This window comes from Phalacrocorax carbo, chromosome 2, assembly GCF_963921805.1.
Source record: "Phalacrocorax carbo chromosome 2, bPhaCar2.1, whole genome shotgun sequence".
In the NCBI taxonomy this organism is placed as follows: domain Eukaryota; kingdom Metazoa; phylum Chordata; class Aves; order Suliformes; family Phalacrocoracidae; genus Phalacrocorax; species Phalacrocorax carbo.
The window spans coordinates 29,292,700-29,309,011 of NC_087514.1; the positions used below are offsets into that span (position 1 = coordinate 29,292,700).

At 35.8% G+C, this 16,312-nt stretch overlaps 1 protein-coding gene across 1 annotated transcript in view; it reads left to right on the plus strand.

The window, feature by feature from the left end:
- MMP16 (matrix metallopeptidase 16) overlaps nt 1-16,312 on the plus strand; it is a 184,897-nt gene that overhangs the window by 109,103 nt on the left and 59,482 nt on the right. The window contains exon 4 of the mRNA XM_064442461.1: nt 5,331-5,635. Coding sequence (XP_064298531.1) covers nt 5,331-5,635 — 305 coding nt within the window. The remainder of the gene's footprint in view (nt 1-5,330; nt 5,636-16,312) is intronic.

The following is a 16,312-nucleotide window of genomic DNA, read 5'->3' on the forward strand; positions in this document are numbered from 1 at the left end:
TTAGAACATCTTTCCTATAAAAGCATTTATCTGTCAAGTATTTTGCTAATCTTGGTTTTGTGTCTTGGAAATCTCATCTTTGTCACTTTTCATCTTCTTTTAATGAATTATGGGGAGAATATTATCCATGAAACGGAAGAGACAAGAGAATTACATATCGTTTCCAACATGGCAGCAGTAGGTTGGCTTTTAATGTGGTCACAGAACAAGAAAATTAAAAACAATATTTCTGACTTGGGTTTAACCAGATGGAGCAGGAACTATATGAACTAAGATCGCATTTTATCTGAGAAATGTTCTTAGGTTATAGCTACGAAGAGTTAGGAAAGTGAGACTGGAAAGAAGTTGAAGGTAAGAAAACCCACATCAGTGAGAGATTAATGAAGCAACTTGCTAGAAAGTATCTCTAGAGAAATGATGGTGCAAAATTAAATATACCTTTGACCAGAGATAATCTATTAATTTCAATAAAAGTAACAGTGGGATGTAAAGAAAAAAAAAAGCAGCTTTTTGTTCAGTTTAGGTTTGATTTACAGCAACGACAATGAGAAGGTAGAATCAACAAATTATTCAAATTTAATCTATGTTTCAATTCATTTTATCTTAATTGTTTCATATCAAATACAGATATATAATTGGCTTACTTCAGATTACTGACTGCATCTTTTTACCTGCTCAGTTGAATTTCCTGTTCTTTTATCTTCTATCTCCTTTCTTCCTTTAGAATGGGGTTTCCAATTTGTGACTTTGCTCCAAGAAAATCTTGGAATGTTTGAGAGAAATGGCATTGTAGAAATATTTTCTCCGTTTATATTTTAATTGATATATTTATGTTCTAAAAAAAAATAAAAGATCCTCTTGCATCATTATAATTACATAATCATTCTAAAAGCACTCATTAGTATCCAGTGTAATCAGCACAACAGGGTAGCAAGATATTGTTAATCTTGTACTCTGGATTTAATGCACAAATGAGCATAGAACCAATTTAAGAACAGTATTTATTATACGCAGTGGAGAATAGAGGTATCAAAGTCTACAGGCCATGAAGAAGTCTGTCACTGAGTTATTACAGCTCTTGTGGAGGCCATTACTGCTAAGGTAAGCAGTAATAATAAGCTTTATGCATTTCAAGCTTTGTATAGCCTTTGCTGAACTGCCTCTTGGGTCTAGCTTCGGTCAGAAGGGTTGATTTTACATACAGAATAGTAGCAATTTATGTGAAAAATATAACGAGCTGTTCTAATGACAGCTCAGGAAGAAAAAAAGGAAGTAGTGAAATTTAATGGCAAATATGTGCTACTTAATATACTGTATTTAAATTTCAGATGATTGATTTTACACAGCCAAGTGAGGTATATCTTGACAGCCTTGCAAGGCTCCTGAAGCTGTTGCAGCCAAATATGTGTCACCGGAACATGGATAATATTTTTTTTTAGGATATTTTGGGGAAGGAGGGGGAGGAGAAGGAAAACCCAAAGCTTTTCTAAAATCAACAGGACACAGTATTTCGGAATAACGGTCTCCAAAATAAGGCTCTTCAGGCATCTGTAGAAATAGTAAATCAGTGTGAAAAGTGCGTAACACTGGTGAAATCTTATTTTCTTGTGCAAGACCTGGGTTTAAAATCTGTAGTGCATAAAGCAACTATCAGGTTGAAAACCATGTTTGCATGGTTTTGCTTGCATCCTCTTTATAAGGTTGCACTGCCTAGCTGGCCAAAGTCAGCATTGGATCTTTCTCTCTTTTGAACATCTTTTCTGTGAAATGGTCACTAGACTTCGAGGTTAGGAAAGTAATACTTAGGAAATATTGTTTTCTTATTGTGATGGCCTTTGTCTTGCTACGCTGCCACCTTGCGATAGGAGTGGTGCTGAATTGGCATGTCCTCCACTTCTTTTTATTTGAGCTCCATTATCTCGACATGTTAAACATAAGGTAACCAGTTCCTCTTTTTCTGTTACCAGTGATAGTTACCAGTATTTCAGGTGACTGCTGGCTTTAAGAGGCAGAGTCAAATGTAACAGGACAAGGGTTTATATAAGACTGTAGGTGCTATTGCAGTGATATGTCTAAGCTGAAGACTTTTAAGAGATGAGCCCTAGAATCTCTGGTAGTTGATACATTGTCTGTATGGATTGATCTTCTTACTGTACTTCCCCTTTGGAGGCTACATGATCAACACCATGAAAGAAATGTAAATTAACTTGGATTTCTTATATCTACATTGGTGAATTATTCTGAGCAAAGTTCCCAGTTAGACAACTTCAACATTCATGTTACACACAGTATTGGAATTTGCCCTTTTAGGACTGAACGTGGCTTGTGTTAAACACATTAAAATGTATAATCATTTTCTGGAAATACTCTTATATTGGAATAACCACTGATTTATTTCATTTCTTTTAGAAGCTACATTTTTCAGTATAATCTCGCTCTCTCCAGAAGGTTGTTTTGGAAGCCAGAAATCTGTCTTATTTTAATACTGAATGTATGCTTTGAAAAATCTTTCTTCTTGACAATGAATCTTGAGATGCTATTTCAAAAGTAATTCAATAGCTGAATCCCTTGGAAAAGGTCTCCCATCATAGGTAATCACCCCTAGTTAATGTGTGTGAAACTAGCACAATGGCCTGATTTTTCATTTGTAATCAGTGACTAAAACTTAATTCTGTTCACTGAAAAAGCAAGAAAATGTAAAGTGATAAGGTTTAGAACATGAACCAAACCCTTTAGACCAAGTAATTAAGCAATTTACCACCAATACAAAATTCCAATCTGTTTTTATCCATTTCCTCATATCACATGTAACAGCACAAGACCATCCTTTTGCTCTCTTTACATAACCCCAAAGTGTGACTTTGACCCATTACTAAGATTCCTAAATACAAAACAATAACAACATAATAAACTGTATCTTTCAGATTAACTTTTCCTGCATCAGAATATCAGTTTTGCTAGATGTATTCTGTTTTCTATGAAAGTCGGTTCATTCATTTGCTGTATTCATGATACATAACAAATAACAGAGGCTCTAATCCTTCAATGAGCTGTGCTTGAGACAATTTACGTGCTTTCGAGAGTATACTGCAGGGCTGACTGAGAGAAAATTCATCAGCTTGGTAAGTGTTATTTGTAGCATAGCGACAGGTTAACTGTTGTCAAGTTTTTGGTAGCGGCAGTGTAAGTTTGCCCTTGTGAGGTGTTTTGGTTTAGAGCCACATGACACTCTGGTTGTTAAATATGGTACATTCTCAGGGGGCACAGGATTAGTTTATGAACTTGCTAACTAAAACATCTCAAAAAAAGTAATCCATAAAAGAGGGAGCTTTCAGAGAAGGGTTCTGCAGGGACTGATCATTGGTCCAGTGCATACAATATTTTTTTTAATTACCTGAAAATCAACACAAAACTGATCATAAAATTACTGATGAGTACATAACTACAAAGAAAGGGCATCAAATAAAGCAATTGGGATTGCATGACATTTATATGATATAGGGTAAGGTATGCCTACAGATCAGAGGACTTTTTCTCTCTGACAGAGAGATCAGTACAGCAGTACTTTGTAGTTCTAACAGAGTCAGTTTTAAAAGAACTTTGCAAAATTGGAGTGAGTTCAATAAAACTCACAGAAAATATTTAATGGACTGGAGAAAATGTCTTATATAAAGAGATTTGAAGAGTTCAAACTTTTAATTTCAAAGAGACAACAAAAAGGTAATTATTTTGCAGTGCAAAAATGGCTTCTAAATGTCTGTTTTTTAAGGGTAAAAAAGTATTCATAAAGCTCATGTATGTGAAAGAGAAAGACAGAACAAGAACCAATGTTACAAGCCAGACAAATAAGAGAATAGGCACAAGTATGTAATGACTAGTTAAATCTTCTGTGGAACAAAAGATCAAGGGAAGCAGTGGATTCTCTACAGTGTACTACCTTCTAATCTGTCTTGATAACTCTTTGGAACATACATACTAGCTAAAAAATAATGCTCTGGTTAGATTGTTATTATTATTGGACTGAATACAAGAATACTTGTAAGTGGAAGTCAAAATAAGTAACTATGTTTTTCTACGTGAACCTATGAACAAAACTGATATATGAAGTCAAATCTGTAAAACGAGACTTGAAGGATTTCTTTCCATTTATATAAACTTAAATACCGTGTAATCAAGCACATTTAATGGACCAAACAAATCAATCATTCCAGGTTGATTCATGAAAAATATTTTTGTTCTCCATTAACGCCATGCTGTGTAAACTTGCATAAATTTTACATGTAGTCTAGGACTATGTAATTTCTGCAATTTGTACTGGACATTCAGTCAAGCACATGTCAAATGAACAAAGAGCATCTGACTGCAGCAGTTTCAGAATGGATACAAACCTAACAGAGTTTTTGCTGGCCATATAAATCAAGTGAAAACGATGGAGGAAATTGGATAGGTCTGAAGTTGATTATTGCCATTCCTTTCTTTAATTCAATAATAAAAAGAAAGACTTTTTGAAAAGATGATTCTACTATAATTTACTAGTAACTGTGACTCTGAACTCAACTGTAATTCTGATTTTTTTTTGCCTTCTCTTATGTGTGTCATTTGAAGAAGTAGTGGAGACTGAAATTTCTGTTTAAATATCTGTTTCTGAATTAGCACATATTGTTTTCTATAAAATTATTTCTCTGATGAATTCTACAGTTTTATGCAAGATTTATAGAAGTAAACAGATTATAAAAGGACGTCTTAGCCTGAATTGAAATAAAAAGGCTTTGTTTCTGATAAGGAATTATCTATCCAGTCACAAATGCAACAAGACCTGTTTTTAAGGCTTTTTGAATACTGGTTGGTGGTCACAGTATGGAGCTCTGCTATTGTTAATGGACCCACTAAGAAGTTAAAATTTCATTTAACAGGAAACATTTTTCTTTTGATCAGAAATGAGATGCCGTTCTTTAGCTGTGATGGATTCTAATTGTGGTCCAGGAGGTAAACAGCCAGGGGTTGATTAATCTGGTTATCCCACTGTTACGAATTTTTCATTTTAAAATTTTTTTAATCTTCTAAAAATAAGATTTTTATACTGCTGAGAGTAACCTAGCTAACATATGATAAGTTCTAGCATAACAGGCTACACAGATTGACACAATAATTTCACACCAGCTTGTTTAAAAATCTTGTTTAAAAGTACTCTTCTTAAAGGACATAATGCCAGACTAGCACATTTTATTAAAAGCACAGTGCTTTTAATAGCTAGTGGAAAATGGATGTAAGCAGTGCCACTTACCACTCTGTCAAATTTAATCTATTTAATGTTTCTCTGTTTCTTTCAGCATAAAGAACGTCACTCCAAAAGTAGGTGATGCTGAAACTCGTAAAGCCATTCGCCGTGCCTTCGATGTGTGGCAGAATGTAACTCCTCTGACATTTGAAGAAGTTCCTTATATTGAATTAGAAAATGGCAAGAGGGACGTGGATATTACAATCATTTTTGCATCAGGTTTTCATGGAGACAGTTCTCCCTTTGATGGGGAGGGAGGATTTTTGGCTCATGCATATTTCCCTGGGCCAGGAATTGGGGGAGACACTCATTTTGACTCAGACGAGCCATGGACTTTGGGAAATCCCAATCATGATGGTAAGAGAATATTTCATTTTAAACAAAATGCGTGACATGAGTTTTCAGCTAACAGAACTATTTCCATGCTTCCCTGTCACACATAGTTTTCTTTCTTAAGTTCACATTACTCTAGAAATATCTTCAGTCGATTGGTCTATTAGAATTTGAGGCAGAAAAGTTGCTGTCTAAATACAAGTTACAGTATGAAAATGTGTTTCTCTTGAAAATCATTGAATTCTTGTTAGGAACCTTTGTGTTCATTCAAACAGTGTACTGTTAAATACATAAACTGCTTTCATTTTGAAATTGTTTGCCATATAGATCTTACTTATGTTTAGGGAAAATGTGGAATGTTCTTTAGCAGTGATATAAGAGAGGTTGAGAACAACGGAGACTACCCACCAATACAGTGCATACCAATGTACATAAAACCTAGTCTTCTCCAGTTATTTTTTTTTATGGTGATGCAGTGCCAGCATTTAAAGTCAGCTTTTAAAGATGCCATATCAAAAAGAGAGCTAGTGTGTCCCAATAACTTTTGAATGTATTTTGGAATTGTTAATTCCAACAATAATTCCAATTTACTTAAGTTGTACATTCCCCATAGTCAATTAAGTGACTGCATAGTGCAGTTGACATACCTAAAATTTACCAAATCAATATTAAAGATACTCTTTAAAATTGCTTTTCACAGAGCTATAATCTGGCCGTTGCCAAGCTCCAAGTTCATGTGACTAAATTGCTACCGTTATCTAGGAAACCTAATTTAAAGCTAGCATTTGCACCTCTGCAGAACAGTATCAAAGAAGAGTTTTTGTGTAGACATATTCTGTGTTTGATGTTTTGACAAGTTTTCATTCCAAGCAGCCTCATTTGTATTAGTAGATCTCTCTAAGCCAGTTACGTAGAGTTGAAAAGAGTCTCCAGCAAACAATGATGCACAAAAGGGATGTTTCTGGCATAAAAAAGATGATAAAGATGACAAGTGCAGAACTGTTATATTTCAATGTTACGCTAAATTTGTGAACAATGAACGGCTTCATCTAATTCCTTTTCTTGCCCTTTCTCACTTGAGATTTTCCAAGTAAAATGCAGAGCTTTTTATGTAGCGGTATTTGTAGTCTGGAGTTTGCAACAAAGCTTTAAGTTAATATTTGAGGATTATAAATATGGTATTGTGACTGTTCTAATGGTGCAATATTTCTGCTGTACCAGGGTCAGTGAAGCAAGAGCAGCATATTGCACTGTGAAAGCCCTTGGTTGCAGAATGTGTTCAAGAAGCTTATTTCTTGTGGACCAAGCCCATGATCCTTACTGGAGCAAAATACATGGTGTGGCATTGCTTGTACTTGTCCTCTTCACCAGTTTAGCTCAAAGAAACAACAATGGGAATCTTCTGTTTGTGCAGTTCAGGTACATAGTCAGTCACAGCACTGTGAGGCTAAATTAAGGTGTTTTTATGGACCTCAGTGGAGACCAACAGTGCACATAGTGTTCTGTGGTTTTGGAGCTATTACTTCAAGCACTCAGGAAAATCTACAGGCATGTGTACATTGAAGTCAAGGTGTCAATTTAAAATATGATAACTCTTTTAGAGCAGTTCCACATATGAATACTTTTAGTCTGTATGAAAGTGTGCAAACTTCTGGCTAACTCCTTCTTTAAATAATTTTCAGAGTGCAGAAGGGCACTTATGTCTTTGTATGCCTTTTTGTGGATGAGTTTTGTAGATCAGTTTTCAAAAGCTATTTTTTCTATTCATTAATTTTAAGATATTTTGAAGGGAAAAAATCAAGTGAAAGTAAAATGATACTATCACTAAAATATGCTTTTGTGTATCTTAGAACATTGAACTTTAATAATGAAAAAGTTTTGCTATCTATATCATGAAGGTTGAATATGTATCACTGGAAATTTATTCTGAAAATTAAATAACTTATGTACTTTAGTGTTCTCTTATACACTTTTTTGAGGGGGACATATTCCTGTTAGAATGGAATAGTCAAGATAGAAAGCCCAGGATATTTTATTACTAGAAATTTGTGTAAAATACATGACAATTAAAATAAATATCTTACCAATGCAAGTCTTCTGAAGAATTTTGGCAGCTCCTAGTTTCATTGTTGAGATGGTATGAACCATAGACCTTAGGTCATAGCTATTGGCCAGAGAAAAGCCTTATATCATTGTAACTCTAGAAATAGCAATGTATATGCAGTTGATCTGTATATGCAGAGTGCCTGTTTGATTGGTGAATTTCAGTTATCAGGTAGGCCAAGTTTTGCTGATGATCTTACTGCATTAGCTCATATCTAGGAATCCTTAAGGAAGGTCCAGATTTTTTTTGTGACCAGTAAAAGACTTCTGGGTGAAAAAAAAAGGCAAGCATGCCATTTGGGATTGAAAGAAAGAAAAGACTTACAACTCTTTTAGGCTTCCTATCATCTTGAGCTTAGTCTCAGAGCACTGAAAAGCAGAAGGTTGAAAAATATATTTATGACCTTCACTATGTGTAATTTTTCCCAGGTGAGTGTCTTTTTTTTTTTTAAGTTCATTGCTCCAATAGTCATCTCCATGTACTGTTATTAGAAATACAATAGAAAGTGAAAAAGATTTGGTGATTTATCTTTACTTTTTGTAGCTGTACGCTTCTACGGGAGAACTTATCTTGGGCCGCATACCTCCGGGACACAGGGCTCTACCCACCCTGGGGACAGTGATGCACAGACATCAATATGATGGATGCAAAATGTCCGTCTATTTAGCTGCGTCACACGCTTATATAGCTCTTGCGGTTCCTGTTCCTGCCACTCCTATGGGGAGGAGTCTATCTTTCCGTCACATCCCGTAATCTTCCGGTCGCCGATCCCTGTCTATTCCCCTACAACTTTTAAACTAATTCATGCCCAAAAGGGCTGATTTTCTCTCACTTCTATTTTATTATTCCAGAGTGATTTGAAAACACAGACTAACTTGGTTGTTTAGCAGCAAAAATGCAAATATAATCATATAAAATCATAGAATCATTAAGGCTGGAAAAGACCTCTACGATCATCAGGTCCAACCATTAACCCAACACTACCATGTCTCCTAAACCATGCCCTGAAGTGCCACATCTACACATCTTTTAAATACCTCCAGGGATGGTGACTCCACCACTTCCCTGGGCAGCCTGTTCGAGTGGCTGACAACCCTTTCAGTGAAGAAATTTTTCCTAATGTCCAATCTAAACCTCCCCTGATGCTAGCCTCATTTTCCACCTTGTACTGTTCTTCTAATGAAAACAATTTGCATACTGTCTACCTCAGAAAAGATAGGCAACTTCTTGAAATGCTTTCATAAACTGTTGTTCTTTTTAAAATAATTTTCCTTCCAAATATGAAATCATATACAAGTTCAGTATTCTGAGTATAGTTAATTCCTAAGATAGTGTATCCTGAGCGGTTAATTGTAGTGTCTTCATACTTTAGGTTTGGGGTTTGTTTGTTTGTTTTGGCTTTTTTTCTTATCATGTTTGCTTGATTTTCTTTTGTTTTGCTTGATTTTAATAATGTTATAGACTGAAAGGACAGTTCCAATAGAAAAACATCATCTCCACAGTGCACTGCTGGTTTTCTTTGTTCTCACTTCAGTGGTGTGTTTTTGTGGATCACAGACCTATCTTATCAAACATGGTCTGGGGGAGTGATCTGTGCTTTGACTCCTCCCTCATTCTAAAGAATGAATAAGGCTGTTAAGACTAATGGGCCGGTCGCTCAGGAAAAAAACTCCTGTCAAATGATTTAACACTTGTAGGCTCTCTAAAATGATTGATTTCTTTGCTTTGATAATACCCTGTAAGCAGAGTACACCTGGTACCTTAACTCCAGCTGAACTGTAGAAGTCTTTTCTCTGCATGTCCTTCCATAGTGCTGCAGGTGATGCCAGATGTATTGGGCAGAAAGAAGGGCAAGAAACTTGCCATCACAGGGGAACAATGGAAACAAGGACAGAATTTGTTTTGCTAGGGAAAGAGATATACTGGAGGATAAAATACACCTTTTTTTGCAAGTTTTTTTTTTGCAAGGTAGGGAAATGTTAATCTTCCAATACTTTGGACAAAGTGTTTGTATACATTGAACTGTAGTCTTCCTCCAGTCAGCTGTCGTGTTCCACTTGCTCTTTTAGGACATCTACTTTTCAAGTTGTTCTGTGGGAACAGGCCTTTTCACCTATAGCAGACCTCATTTCCTTTATGGTCTGCCTGTGCAGGCTTCAGTGTAAGATGAGAACCTTAGGTTTGTAAATTATTTGGGACAGGATGGTTTCTTCATGCATCTTTTGAAGTACTTTATCCTCCTAGGCATTCTCATTTCTTGTTAACGCTTGGCAACTATGGTAGAAGAAGAGGACAGAGGAAACAAACACTGCAGGTGAAACACTGTTAAGGAATAGCAAATCAGAAAGGATAGGAGTATCACAGGAAGACATTTCACAACATGTACACTTAAAGATGTAAAAAGAGAAGAGTAAACAGGAGGTGAAAATCAAGTTACATAAGCAGCTATCTGAAAAATCAGCACTTACTAAGAAAAAAATTAAATCCTTTCTGTCTTCTGAACTTAAGTGCTGGAAGGAAAAAGAAGTGGAATAAAAAAGGAATGGGAAGAAATCTTACTACATCAGTCTTGAGACTATGGAGAGATTTCATTGTTCCCATGACTTCAATCCATTTAGGTGGTATATATCACCTCATATTTTGAATGAAAAGTTTATGGACAATGAATAATGAATCTAAATCCAGACAAGGACAATGACTTCTTGCTAAGAGTGGCAATATTTTGGAGATGTTGCATTGTCAGAAATCTTTTTCAAAATATTTTTTTCAATTGCAATATGTCAGTTTACTGTGATGAAATTCAAAGCCAGTGCCAGAGAGTGGGGAGAATAGGGACTGTCTGTAGTAAATTCTCTGGTAGCTAGCAGAAAAAATCCAATCCTATGCCCTGTCTTTCTGTACCAAAACTGAAAGTGGTGTTTTTTATTAGCCTTAACAAGACTCTCCCACATATTGTCTTCATCTGTCGATTATTAAATTGGCAGCATTGAAATTTTTTGATGCACTGCAATATAATTAAAAGTTGAAGTGTCAGATTCTAGTAGAACGGTAGTGTGCTAGATTTCTGGAAGATCTGCTTCATTATGGAGTTGTTAAGCCTCAGAGCCTATAGTGTCCTCCTCCTCTATCCTCCAAGTTACTGCAGCATGATGGGCCATACACATTTTCAAGGTCTTATAGATAAGATGCTTTCCCTATTGTAAGACTGGCAGTTATTTGTTTCTACTTATATTCTCCATATTTTGTTCTAACTTTGAGCAACAGTCTTTGAAAGCTGTTAATAATGTCTGCTGAGCATAGATGTTTGCTACTGGAAAAAATGGAAGGTTTATTTCTACAATGACACAGTTAGGAACAGGACTTACCTTGCAACTCTGCCTTGTTAATAGCATATCATAATAAAACCATAAAAAAATTTCAGTAGGCCAGTTTTCCTATGTGTACTTTAGAAACTGCAAATTAGAAAGAAGTCAAAACATATATACAGTACACACTAGACTTTATTTCATTGCCTTGTTCCTGTGACTGAAGGTTGCCTATGACCCCATAACAGAACAGAACAGAAAGAGAGGAGGCCACATTTGATCTAAGAGCTGCTAAATGCAGTCTTCACAGTGGGGGCTGCTTCTGAAGTGAAACAAGTAGATATGTGTCCTGCATTATAGGATCATTAGCTGCTGTATTTTGGAGAGGAAGTGTTATTTTCTTGTTTGTTTTTTTGTTTGTTCAGGTTGCGGTTTTTTTGAGGAACACCTCATAAAGCCTTGGAGAGGACAAGAACTAGTCTCAGTTTAGTTTGTAGTTTTCTCAGTAATTTAAAAGTGGACAGTTTCAAAAGCTGAATGTATCTCAGACACTTTACCATCTCTGAAGTACGAGCCAAGAGAGGGACAGATGAAGAGTCTGAAAACAGTGACTTCAGAGAAAGCTGACTCATCTTTAGAAATCTGTATATCTTGACTAGTTCTGTTGGCAAACCCCATGGGCCATTTCATGGATCAAGTTTGTGTAACATTCTGCAGCCCCAGCCCATCAAAGCCAGGTTCCTTAACTAGTGACTCTGCTCAGAAGTTTCATTTTGGCAGATAGTGGCAGAGGAAGAAAAAAATTACTGTGATGAATTCTGCAGTTAATAGTCACTGCTACCTGCATGTTGAATGAAAAACACTATTCCTATTAGTTGGGAATAATGACTGAGATACATCTTTTCTTCCTCACTAATGCCTTACATATTTTCCACCAATCTCTTTTCCTTGGATTCATTGCATGATTTATTAAAAACATAATTCCTATTAAATACAGGAAAGCTCTCAGATGGAATCCTAAAAATTATGGCAGAGAGAGCAGAAAGGAAGGCATTCATAGAAGGGGCTATCATGGATGAAGATAATTACACTAAGTTCTAATAGAAAGCAAAATCCATTACTGATACATTCCATCATATATTTTATGGCTTCATAATTTATATATTTCCTTTCTTCACCTGAGAGTATATGAAAACATTTTTACTATATGTCAGAAGGTAACTATCTCTAACTTAAGGCATAAACCTTGCCTCTATTTCAAAAATTGCATTGGTTTATCAAAATTGATTTCACATTTACATGCACTTAAGCTAGTTTAAACCTTGTTTAAAGCAGTTATTTTTTCTGGGAAATTACTGAATGCATCTAAGCCTATTTAAGGGAGTGTTAAACCAGTTTGAATGGAGAGTGCACTACTTTTAACTAGATTAATTTAAGATTGACCTACTTACACAAGTGCAGCTTTTTGAAACAGCAAGATTTAGAAGTAGCTCTTGGGGAAAACAAGGATTTCTTGGGAGCTTAGATTTCAAGCACATTAGACACGATACTTAATGTACCAATTACTGGCTAAGCTCTGACCATAGAACTGTGTCTTCCAGTGGCAGAAAATATTTAGCAAAAACTAGGTTTAAGTTCTCCTTGGATAAACACAGTAGATCAGTAATGGTAGTTTGATACTCTTATATTCATATCTGCCACAGAAATAGAAGTCAAAGTAAAATGCATGATTTTTTTACATCTGTAGCAAATTTACCAAAGCATCCATTGTGCCATACTGCAAATCTGCAGAAACCAGTTCTTCCACCAAAGAATATACAATAAGTAATAGCAGGTGAAGCTCCATTACAGAAGTGATGATGTTTTTAGTGTACAGCTATATTTAATTGTAGGGAGAACATAACCGCAGAGTGCTTATATTCATGTGGAAGATTTGTAACTTACATATACATGAAGCTGTGTTTTGGGGAAAACAAACCCCAAACTTCAAGAATTTGGTAATTTTTTCATTAACTCTCCAGCATTCAAAAAAATATTCAAATTTTGTGGGCAATAAAAAGAAAAAAAAACTCCAGACCTATCACTTTGTACCATGCTGTTTGTAGATTGCCAAGTAAAAGCTTCTTGGACCTGATGCAAATACAGTATCTAGTGTAATGTACTTGGACTCTAGTTAGTGCATAGATTCTGCTGTGGGCACTGTGTTGGCAGCCAACAAAAATTTATGAAAATTCTGATCTCTGAACTGCATAGATCAACTTGTAGTAAATTTCTTTTGGCTGCCAGTGTGGTTGACACAGTGTAGGAGATATATGCTCTGGAAATATGAACCAGTGGAGTTGTGAAAACTAAGTCTCCTAAGGGAGCTCTGTGTCTCAAACTGTGCTCATGTCATGTGCTATGGTTAGATGTAAAGAAAGCTGAACATTTCAGATTAAAGGAAGCTCTGTATTACAATATTACTATGACTCTAATGTCATAATGCATAGCACTTAATTGATTATATATATTTTAATAAACTCTTATCAATATCAATTTTGATCTGTAACCAAGCAGTGTGACCTTGCAGTTGTCACATGCATGTTTTCCAGTTCTGTACTAGGATAAATATGTAAAAGATTAGTATCTTCTTTGAATTTGCATTGTATTATACTTGTGTACATACTTTTAAACACAAAATTGCCAACATGGCTTCAGATCAAAGGTTATCCTACAACATATCCTACCTCCAGTTATGGCTATTAACAGATACCTAGGGAAGAGAATAAGAGCAGAACTAACATATGGCAACAAAACCTCAGCATATTCCCTCTTAGCTTCCAGCAATCTGTGGCTCATTGAATTTCTGAGCCACAGGCCATACTTTTTGTGTTTAATAGCCTTTGAGGGATTTCCTTTCATGAATTGGTGTAATCTCTTTTTGAACTCATGTAATCATTCGGTATCCACAGCATCCTGTGGCAATGTGTTCTATAGTTTAAGCAGATGTGAAAAACTACCTCTTTCGGAGTTTTGAACCTGTCAGTGATAAATTCACTTCAGGTAGACCGGTGGTCATATTGTGAGAAAGTTATGTCCTAATAATTTTATCTATGCCTTTCATAATTTTATGGACCTCTGCCATATCTTGTTTTCGGGATAAAGAGACGTAGCCTGTTGAGTTACAGCTTTGTTTCTATGTAGTTGTAAGGCTAAGGAAGCACAACTTCTATTTTAAACTGACTCTACTTGAATGCAAAATGAGAGAATTAGCAATATTATAAAAGATGGCAAAAAGCAACTATTACATTTATAACATTGCACAACAATGAAGATGCCAGGATAATATTTAAAAGAACTTCGCAAGTTGCAGACAAGTGGAGTAATGATTGATTCTTTTCACTTCAAAATCCAATTTAATTCAGGAGGCAATTAACACAGATAAAACTTATTATTACAAAACCTCAAGGCTTCCAATATTTAAAAAGCAAACCAGTCTTTGCTCATCAGTAAGTGCATGTTGTGCTGATAGAATTTAACAAGGTAATCTGTCCTCAAACTTCCCAAACCTTCCATGGATTATACTTGCTTGGTGTACATATACCTTCCTGTTCCATATCTAGTCTCCGCAAGATCTTGCATAACTCTGAAACATTCAGTGTCTTCTGCATAAAATATGTCCTTGAAAGTATTATCATAAGATGAAAAGCTGCACTTGAAAATATGAAGATCACTTTCAGTTACTGAAGAAATGGAAAATTATTTAAAAAAAAAATCAAACCAACAAAACAAAACGAAATGGCCCTGGCTGGCTTGTGAGGACTCAGTCATTAGACATAGGGCTATACAGGTAAGAGAAGAGCATCTGTCTGCTGGACCCCATTTACTGACTGGAAACTAGGTGATGGAAAATATTAACTGTTGGCAAGGTAATGACCTCATTTTTATTCTTTTGGGGGAGTTTTTTGCTTTCATGGAGCACCTTTCAGCTTTGAGAAAAGCACTTCATTTACACGTTGTTGAAAGGGAAATCTGTTAAACACTGGCAGTCAGTGAAAGTGGTCTTGTGGGTGAATCCAGTTCCATGTTCTAGATGTGTGTTTATCTGGTTGCTTTTAGTACATTCCAGGGGCTATCAACGTGCAACATCATGCTCTCAGCTTCCTCCTTGGCCTAAAATTGTCAAGTGCACTATTACGCAAACTGAGAGGCTGAGGGATATTTCAGGACGGTAGGCTTTGTGATATTCTTAATTAAAACAGTGGAAATGTGGACTGCTATGCACATCTTACATTATGCTTTTTGTCTCTGTAGAAGCAAGGTGATATTTAAACTGTGGCTTAATTGCCAAACAGAGATGGTCATGATGCACGTCGTAAACCAAAACAGGCAGTGTAACCTGAGCCACTAAATTGCATGTTGCTTCCATCACGGTGTATGTAGGCATAGATCATTGCAATCCTATATGGAGTAGTTAGGGAAGTTGCAAACTCAGTTATCCATTCAAACTGCAACTGGAGGTTATTTCCCACACACCAGGGCCAGTAGAACAAACTGCTTGCGTTTGCCATCTGCCTCAGTTTGCGATCAGCCAGCCTATCTTAAACTGCTAATGAAAAGTGTTAAAACAAAGCTGGCTGACTTTGCATGGAAAGCAATGAGGAAAGTTCACTTTGTCTGTTACATCAACTTTACTGCCAAGGAAACATGTAGCTGAAAGGCAGAATGGATCCTTGCAGACAATTTTGGCAAACATCGCACCAACATTCACAGAAAAGAACTGCCATTTTTTTGTTTTTCAAAGATGTCTTTGTCTCAAACAACTGTTTATACAACAATGAAGATAAGTTTATCTTCCCAAACTGGATTCATATGATCAGACACTCGTATTAGTATATTGAGAGTACTGAGTTAATATGGGGAAATGTAGGTAAGAAATGTTTGTAAAAATCAATAATAAGTTGAAAATAATTTTGGATTTTGGGGGGGTTGTTTGGATTTTTGTTTTTTCTTTTCCCTGAAGTATGCTATGTTCATGCAAATAGATATATTTTGAATGTGTGCATGCATATGTTGTGGGCTTCGTGGAGATTTTTTCACCAAAACAGCAGCTTTAGGAAATCTGACTTTTCCCAAAGATGTTCTATAAGATATTATTACTGCACTGCCCTCTTCTTTCCCCTGCCTTTTCAGGGGCAAGCAGAATCAGGAAAATCATGTTGCCAATTACTATGGATGTTGTCATGGTTTTCTGAGAGAATGAGTCAAGAATTTTACAGTAATTATATATTTATTTATTAGGCAGAAATTTAA